Below are 8,885 nucleotides of genomic sequence, written 5' to 3' on the forward strand. Positions count from 1 at the left end.
AGATCATCAGTTATTAAAGCTCAAGACTCAATGCAGCTAGATTTTAGTATCCTATCTTTGTATCATAACGTCGCTGCCTTCAAGAGCGCAGATTTTATAAAGGAAATGTCATTAGATTCCCATAGTATTTTTTATAGAATACATATACTTGTCCCCCTAAAATATATATTTATACGTTCCTATATTACCAATTATGTCTCCCTTCTTTGAATCTAGTTTGATACTTGTATCTGGTATATTACAGTTTTATTTCTTAAATTATTTGATTTATGGATTCACTCTATGGTCCCCTCGATTTATCATCACGTGGACCAAAAGAACTACATATCCCAAAGTGCAATTCGACTCGGGTCCTAAAAATTTGCCTGTGCCTTTTTATTGTCGCTGAAATGATGAAAATGATATGAAAAATAACTTAAATTTGTATGATTTAAAATAGAGTAGTGAGTTTATTCAATATTGTTTGCAGTAATAAGTAACAATGTATTGATGATTTGAACCGGCGGGGTCCTGAACTTTCCTGAACTCTCCTGAGTGAGAACATTTCAACAGAAGTGAAGTTTGGTCGAATATCGCTAGCAGCTCCGCTTCCCACCTATCAACACAGTGGCGGGCTACTGTAACACCGTTTTGGCTTTCTGGGGCTTTTAGGCACGCAGGCTTGACCATGGAGTTAGCCCGGGTGTTTTTGTGTGTGCTGTCCGTGTTTGTTGCTCTAGTCTCCGAAAGGCTCGTGGTGCTGGCTTCCTTCTCTCAGTCTCTGGACAGCGACTTCACATTCACTCTACCCGCCGGTCGGAAGGAGTGCTTTTACCAGACCATGAAGAAAGATGCCTCACTGGAGATTGAATATCAGGTCATAAAGACTCACATAACTGGGATAATCTTGTATGAAATTGTAACGCTGGTTGAGCAAACCGCTCTCTCTGCCTGCAGTCTGCTTAACCATGATAACCCCCAACCGAGAGTCAGTGTTGACATAACATTACACTTGTCACATCTATTGCTTAGCCCTTTTATTTTGGTTACTGTTCACGTTTTCTGCATGCTATGGTTTTTATTTACGTTGAACATTTATGCAAACCATACTGGTATGCTGCTACGTTGAATCAAATGATCTATTGTGCAAGAGAACCAGCAGGTAATGTGGCTCACACCTCCATGATCGTATTGTTGGGAACCTGTTATGCCGGTCAGCTTACAACACTTGTTGATGAATCTCTAAGTGTCTTAAAGGTAGGCGACGTCAAGTTGCCATTTGCCTGTGCGAGACATCCCAAGCATTTACATATCTGTTGTAGTGTCTACCATGGAGGACAAGGTATCCCTGTTTCCAATGGACAGTGAGGGAGACCTTGAGAGTAAAAAGTAGCTTTCCTCTCATTTAACATATAAAATAAATCATCACAGAATTTTTCTGCTGTTACACACCTTGGAGAAAGTATAAACCCACACAAAACTTGCACCATTTTAATTGTATTAATGTTTTAATGTCTCCATTTAATTTTACCTTGTGTGTCCTCCTTTGTCCACAGGTATTAGATGGTGCAGGTCTGGATGTGGATTTCTTCATCTCCTCTCCCTCTGGCCAAGTGCTGTTCAGTGACTATCGCAAGTCAGATGGGGTGCACACGTAAGTAACACAGATTCAGGTTCAGACTTACTGACATCTTCACACATACATCCCAGACATACGTAGATCATCTGCAAGACATTGACACACATCCACATGAAAGCTCTTACTGCCTGTGTTCTTCTGCAGTGTGGAAACTGAGGATGGAGACTACATGTTCTGCTTTGACAACACATTCAGTGCCGTCTCTGAGAAGATCATCTTCTTTGAGTTGATCCTGGACAACATGGATACAGATGAAGATCCAGATGACTGGAAGGAGTATGTTCATGGAACAGACATGCTGGACATGAAGCTGGAAGACATCATGGTGAGCGTGCAGCCAGATCTGACATGGAACACATTCCAGAGTTAGTTCTCAATAGGTTTATTTGTGTGCCACCTTTTGAGCCTGAATGACAGCGGCAAGAGGTTAAAAAAAAAAAAAAAAAAGTGGTTTTGTTTCTTCACGGTGGGTGTTTTAGACTTTGTCCTTCTCTTGTCTGTTGTTGGGACATTTGTCACTGTGACACCCATGCTCACGGGATGACACAGGGTGAGAAAAATGACCCAGCAAACAGACTGCCAACAAAATAGCTGGCAATCCACCACATACAGGCAAAGTCACAAGGAGAGTGTCACAAGAATAGAAAATATCATGAACTCTCACCTATTGGCTGAGGGCAGCCAATTGTTTCAGCTTGCACCACAGTAGCCTGCACCGCCCCTACACCAGAAACATAATGTGTGTCAGAAGTCACATAGGCATCACTTAAAAGACAGGAAATGTATCCTCCAGCTGTGGAGGAAGTTGATTTCTCATGGTAGAAGGAACGTACCTGATTACGGTGCTTTGTTTACAACCTCAGAACTGCCCCTAGAGAGAACTGACTCTCATTTTGATCACCACTTTTGGTTAGTTAACTGTCAGGTTCATAAAAAAGAGTAATCTAGTTGAAAGTTCTTATTGTGGCTATCTTTTTTCCCCACTAAATCTGACCCGTATGTCCCCTCTCCTTCAGGACACCATCAACAGTGTGAAGGCTCGGCTGGGCAAAAGTGTACAGATCCAGACGGTGTTGCGGGCCTTTGAGGCTCGCGACAGAAACCTCCAGGAGAGTAACTTTGACAGGGTGAACTTTTGGTCTGTGATAAATCTCATTGTTATGGTCTTGATATCGGCAGTTCAGGTCTACCTAGTCCGCTCGCTGTTTGAAGATAAAAGGAAAATTCGTACGTAACTCCACCCCAGGTGGAGGGACAGAAAGAGAAACTATCACACTTGCCCACAGATACCTTTGGGATTTTTCTCAGCTGATCTCCTCACTCGTGACTCTTAACACAAGATGTTGTCTATACACATACATATGCATGCACACACACACAGACATATTGACATTCTCAATAGCAAATTTGACACAATTGCTGCTTTGGTCTTTAGTCCACTGGAGTTTGAGGGACAGCAGGAGCCCTTGGTTTGGAGCAGGAACCTATACAGTAACTGTCAGCCCCTCTACTTTGTACATTGTTTTATAGTCCTCCCTTAACTCTTCAAAGAAAGTGACACAACAGGCACGTTTATGATGTGACTATTTTTCTAACAGAGCCTAAAGTTACAAGGCCAGAGGCCAATTGCAAAAATGTCCTTTTTTCTTAGGACGTGTTTTTATTTGAGTGTTGAGTTGAACTAAATGAAGAAAGGTCTGAAAACTTTAATTTACTTCTGCCAAACAGGGAAGTGCAACCAGTCTGTCAGCATGTCTTCCCAATCGTTAGCTACTCTCAAATGTACCTTTGTATGTCACTAAAATGCCTTAGTGGTTTGTATTTAGCCTTTTGCCAGTCTGTGAGGCCTTTTACTATTTCTCCCACTGTCATGAACATTTATGTTACTAACAGAAAATCAGTCACCACTTTCCATTATGCCAGTACTGAAAAGTCAGGTCTTTAGGTAGGGTCGCTTTGCTAATGCTGCTCTTTGGCACCTAAGGGACCATGGAGTAGTAGAAACAGAAGTGGGCCATCTACACTTAGGACCTCTGCCTTGCTCTCCTCTGCCATGGCTTGTGCATCTGTGGCCTAAATGGCTGCCAGCTCCACTACCCTCTGCCGTGGAGCCTCACAGCTCCTGTCGGGTGTCTGCTTACAATCACCTACTGCGTGAAGATGTTGAGCCTGCCTGTCTCTCTGGTGACAGAAGTCTATTTCTATCTTACTGACATCTGCAAGGTCATTACCACTACTACATGGGCACACTGCTCAGTTTAACATACATGAGCCATTCATTGCCTTGGCTACATCAGCATTGTTTTTAAATGCTAGTGTATGTGTATTTAATCTGATATTCACATTTTATTAGCCAAAAGTACACACTAGCATCTGATCGTTGCACTGCCACTGATGCCACAGAACAACATATTTTGTTTTGTTTTCATATTCTTAGAACATAATTTATCATTTTGGGCCCTGAAGTGCTTATTGGATTATTGGGGTCCACCAGAAACGGGTCCATAACTTGTCCTGACGTGGGTGAGGGGGCACTGTTCTGAGGTTTTTATCTCATTGGTTGTTTGTATACTATTAAGATGCTATGGTGATGTGTGCTTATAGATTCTTTTATTGGTATTTACTGAGCTCCACAGTTGAAACCTGGTTGCTCACTACCCAGGCTGAAAGCTCCATGTCGCCATCTTCTGATTTATTTTCCTGTGCTGTTGGACAGAGATCATACAGTGAGTTCATACCTTTGTAACAGCCTTAGTTGAAAAACTAAACTGTGAGCAGTCTAATTGTTTCTATAATGATATGATTTTGCCAAACAGTATGGGTGTGTATATATCACACTGAGTATCGTGGGTGCCTGCAATAACTCATGGGACGCGGTCTTCCTCTGCCTCAGTTTTACTGCTTATTACCATCCTTTTCTCCTCTGCCCAACTAATCTCACTGTAGTGTCCGGTGTTTAATTGAAGTACTGTATGTTGAGATTTTGAACGTTGTATAGGTCATGCACTGATGCAGTTGAAAGTGGTTTCTGATGCTTTTTGAAGTGTGTCAAAGTTCTACAAAAATAAAAGACTACAGCATTTTTAAATATGTTACTGAGTGGGAGAATTTAAAGTTTCTGATACAACAGCCACACTGTCTTTGGGAAATAATTTTTACTACCGGAATGGAGAAGTGGGGAAGAGGGAATGTGACGTTATATGGTATTTATTTGACTAATGTCCTGTAGTTGTAAATGTGTATAAATTAAACAATCATACATTTTTCTGACCTCTGTGTTCTGTTGTATTTCTACTGAACAAAAACCTGTATTTTTATTTTACTGTATATGAAGACAAAGTATCAGTTATGTAGATACCTGCAGGAAAGTTGGGCTTTGTCAAGCATGCAGCAGCTCAGATGAAACAGTAGTGACTAAATCATACAGCTGCTGGGCCTTCTGGTGTCTTCTTCTGGATGTGGTGATGCAAAGATCTGATGATTAGGCACTCATTTAGTGCTGAACCAGAGACCCCTGTGAAGCAAAGTGGACGCAGCCCAGGAGAGCTGGAAAGAAAAAAAATATTGGGGTGAATTACTTTGGTCACTCTCATCATTACTCACAATATTACACTTTTATTAATTATACTTACTGGCCTATCAGACGCTGTGTGGATGATCCAGTCCTTCTGGAAACACTGTCATTATTAAGACATGATCCTATCTGCAACTAGAGTCAGACAAGCTGGATGTAACGGACACATAAGATAACAACAAGGTAGCTACTGCAGGTAGATTAGTGAAGACATGAGTGCAGTATTGTCAGATTGTAAGGGTCAGTGCAATTTTTTTCGCTTCGTCTATATGCAAGATCTCAAATCCAATCTCAAACCAGTTTATTTTGTGTGTTTCTCAGTGTTGGTGAAAATTACCATGGCAGTTGGAATTTGTGGTTGTTTGGACACTGTGCTGGAGCTGACAGGTTTACTGGCTGAATGAGCTGTCACATGAGAGAAAGGAGGCTGCGGTCTACGTATTGGCACACTGTTATTTGACAAAATTCACACAAGGTTATTGGTGAATAGCACAGTCAACATAATAATATATAAGCACTATGAGAATATTTTAATTTTGAAATGTCACGTTACCTTGTAGTGGGCATGCTGGCTGGTCTTATAATGTCAGCAGAGTAAGGACCACGTATGTTTAACACTGACACCTTGAAAAAGAAAAAGATAAAGTAATCACTGTTGATCTCATAAGCTCCAACAGGGGGCGCTGTGAGCTCTGTTCAGGAGCGTCACTTCCGGTTAATGACATGACCAGATTGTAGCATCGGCGCCGAACACGATTCCATCTCAGGTAGGTGGAAAACCCTCTAAAATGTTTGTGGAGCCAGTTCAGTGGCTCGGCAACACGTTAATATTCATATATACATGTGTACATGTGGCATTTTTTGTTTTATTGTCGCGTTAAGACCGGAAGTACCGGTAGTGTGATTCTAGCCGTTCTAGCCAACCGTCAAAATACAGTTAACCCAGTTCAGGATAGACCCGCTCTTCTGACCGTAAACACAACACTCCAGATGTGATTTAAGCCCAGCTATGGTTTGGTGGACTAAACCACTAACGCAAGAGTGTCTCTATAGGACAGGACGGAGGGGAATAACTGACTAACTGAAATGCTGTCTCACGTCTGACTGTCTCAATAACGTTGATTGGAAAACCCCTGACAAAACAAACATAAGCTTTTTTACTAACCCTATTAGACTTCTGTTCTTCCCATTTTGTTTAATGATAACAGTTTTTCAATACTGGAATTGATACTTTTACTTAAACGCTGGATATATTTATATTTAAAAAAGTCAAATACATTAGCAGAAACTAGTTCACACACAGTAAACCTGGTGGTGTTTTCTGGGCCTCTAGGAGTCTGGGGTTGTACAGCCTTGTCCATTTTTGGTAAGATGATAATAAATGAGAATTTTGAATTCCACCAGTTACTTATAGCTCAAACATGCCTGCTCACAAATCTGTCTCTGTGTATGTGTGTGGTCAGGGTGATGGGGCCAGACAGTGCCCCAGGTCCAGCTGTGCCCTGGCGGAAGGTGCTGTGGGAGCGCCAGCCGTTCCCTGATAACTATGTGGACCAGCGATTCTTGGAGGAATTACGGAGGAATGAGGGCCTCCGGCAGTACCGCTACTGGGCTGTGGTGAAAGAAGCAGGCTTTGTGGGACAGCAGCTGTCCTGTGTGGCTATTTTCATCACCCTCTGGCTCTATATGGAGCAGGTAAAGCTTTAGATAGATTATCTGTAGTCATCATAGTGTGCACAGCTCAGAATGGCATACATGAAATTTATAATTAATCAACTTCTCTGTTTTCTTTTAAGGGTCTGCTGTCTCCTGAGATGCTGCTTTCGACCAGCCTTGTCTGTGCTCTGCTGGGTTATGGACTGCACCAAGCCTTGACATCTCAGGTTGAATCAGGCTGTGAGCCTCGCACCCGTCTGGCTGACTTACAGAGTGCCACTATTTTTCTTTCCTTCACCTTTGGCTTCTCGCCGGTCCTAAAGACACTGACAGAGTCCGTGAGTACGGACACTGTGTATGCCATGTCTGCTATGATGTTGCTGGCCCACTTGGTCTCGTTCCCTTACGCTCAGCCCTCTCCCCCGGGCAGCCTCTCCCTCAACGCAGCCCTGTTTGCCTCTGTGTGTTTAGCCTCAAGGTTGCCCGGTGCTCTGCACACCTTCGCCATGCTCAGCTGTGCCCTGCTGGTGTTTGCCCTGTGGCCATGTCTGCTTCAGAGACTTAAAGAGAACGCCCCCAGTCAGTTCACTGGAGTGTGTGTGGGAATGTGTATCGGAGGAGTAGCAGGCCTGGGCTCCCAGTCGCTGGGTGGGGCCGTGCTGTTGGCCCTGGCCCTAGGAAGTGTCACATTACTCTGTCCCTTACTGCTAGTCAGGCTGCAGAGGCACAAGGACAACATCCACGGACCCTGGGATGAGGCTGAGATCCACGAGGACCTTAGCCACTTCCTTCACTAATAGACAGAGTGGTGCTCCTGACCACACAGCCAACTGAGAATTTTGTATGACTTTATCTACTGTCAGTCTTAAGTATTTTGTTGGTGCTGTATATCTAAACAAACAAAAATGTTAACTCTTTTATCATTGGTCCACATCTGTGTGGAGAGCCGTGGCAACTTGTTATTCTCTTGAAGGGAATATGAAGATGATTTAATGTTCAAGCTGCTACTGTCTTATCAAAATTTGACCTCAGAATTTGTATGGAAGGTATCAACTAATGTGCAATGCTGAGATACATTACAGGACACTGATGCTATGCACCGATTTGATATCACTGATGTTTTAATAATCTGTGGGATCTCTGTTTGTTTATAATTGTGTAAAATATGTTAATGGTGGTGTATGATTGGATGGATGTGTAGTGTTTAACACAGTGGCTTGATAATGAACAAGGGCTCTAGCTCCATTTCAAACTATTTTAAATTAAATATTCATTATAGAATATTAAGATTTCAAGGGTTTTTTTCATTAAACTATACAGTATTTCCTCTGTGTAAATTATTTAATATAATACTTGGGGGTTACCATAAGAAGTTAATTTTTACCTGGACAACAAGACAAGCATAATACAACCATAGTGAGCCTATTGCTTCTACTCACTGCCAGACGCACATGATGCTCATATAAAAATTAAAGGTTTTGGCTGAGGAAGTGAGAATTTTGAAGACATCAGAGTTTTTAAGTTGCGACAATAATGAGAGCTCCTATTCGATTTTTACCTTTATGAACCTGACTGGTCTCTTCCAATAATGTAGTACTACGCAAGTAAACCCGGGAGTCAGCGCAGAGAGCTGCTCTTACAGGACCGTCGACCATGTAGCTGCATAGCCGGCCACACCCCAAAACCAGTGACGTCGCCGCAGGCGCCGTGGCTTCGCCAGCTGATTAGAAACACCTGTTGAAGTTTTCACGCCGCCTGTACAATAAACTTTCAACCTGCAGAGAGCTGCCCAGCAGCAGTTTGAATCTATTAATTTAAGTTGAAGTACCTTCCTTAAACTGAATTAAAATGACCCCCTTTTTTGTCAAGCATTCTCTGTGATGAAAAGTGGAATTACATTATGTTTATTTTTGATTTTTAGTTTTTGTTTCAATATATGAAAGAGCAAATACATGCCATCGTATTATCTTCTTCCACTATGGCTTTCAATGCAACAGCGTGTCGCTAAAACACACCAGAACTACTACGACTGTGTAT

The 8,885-nt window shown here is 42.3% G+C and overlaps 2 protein-coding genes across 3 annotated transcripts; both read left to right on the forward strand.

Moving 5' to 3' along the window:
- Positions 1-510: 510 nt before the first annotated feature.
- On the forward strand, positions 511-4,888 carry tmed5 (transmembrane p24 trafficking protein 5). Its single transcript, XM_018670172.2, has 4 exons — positions 511-856; positions 1,536-1,633; positions 1,763-1,943; positions 2,635-4,888. The coding sequence occupies exons 1-4, from the start codon at positions 668-670 to the stop codon at positions 2,851-2,853; spliced, it is 687 nt and encodes a 228-aa protein (XP_018525688.1). The 5' UTR covers positions 511-667; the 3' UTR covers positions 2,854-4,888.
- Positions 4,889-5,855: 967 nt separating this feature from the next.
- Positions 5,856-8,173, forward strand: pigc (phosphatidylinositol glycan anchor biosynthesis, class C). Of its 2 annotated transcripts, XM_051077111.1 has the most exons (4): positions 5,901-5,959; positions 6,526-6,558; positions 6,656-6,887; positions 6,989-8,173. In XM_051077111.1, the coding sequence occupies exons 3-4, from the start codon at positions 6,660-6,662 to the stop codon at positions 7,643-7,645; spliced, it is 885 nt and encodes a 294-aa protein (XP_050933068.1). In that variant the 5' UTR covers positions 5,901-5,959; positions 6,526-6,558; positions 6,656-6,659; the 3' UTR covers positions 7,646-8,173. The 2 variants fall into 2 exon arrangements, with proteins under 2 accessions (XP_018525686.1, XP_050933068.1); XM_018670170.2 differs by lacking the exon at positions 6,526-6,558 and having other exon boundaries at positions 5,856-5,959.
- The last annotated feature ends 712 nt before the right edge of the window (positions 8,174-8,885 follow it).

The sequence above is a fragment of the Lates calcarifer genome, linkage group LG17 (assembly GCF_001640805.2).
Source record: "Lates calcarifer isolate ASB-BC8 linkage group LG17, TLL_Latcal_v3, whole genome shotgun sequence".
Classification (NCBI taxonomy): domain Eukaryota; kingdom Metazoa; phylum Chordata; class Actinopteri; family Centropomidae; genus Lates; species Lates calcarifer.

Coding starts and splice junctions, on each gene's coding strand:
- pigc (XM_018670170.2), top strand. CDS start 6,660: ATGGGGCCAGACAGTGCCCCAGGTCCAGCTGTGCCCTGGCGGAAGGTG. Junction 6,888..6,988: donor TCTGGCTCTATATGGAGCAG/GTAAAGCTTTAG, acceptor TTTTCTTTTAAG/GGTCTGCTGTCTCCTGAGAT.
- tmed5 (XM_018670172.2), top strand. CDS start 668: ATGGAGTTAGCCCGGGTGTTTTTGTGTGTGCTGTCCGTGTTTGTTGCT. Junction 857..1,535: donor CACTGGAGATTGAATATCAG/GTCATAAAGACT, acceptor CTTTGTCCACAG/GTATTAGATGGTGCAGGTCT. Junction 1,634..1,762: donor AAGTCAGATGGGGTGCACAC/GTAAGTAACACA, acceptor GTTCTTCTGCAG/TGTGGAAACTGAGGATGGAG.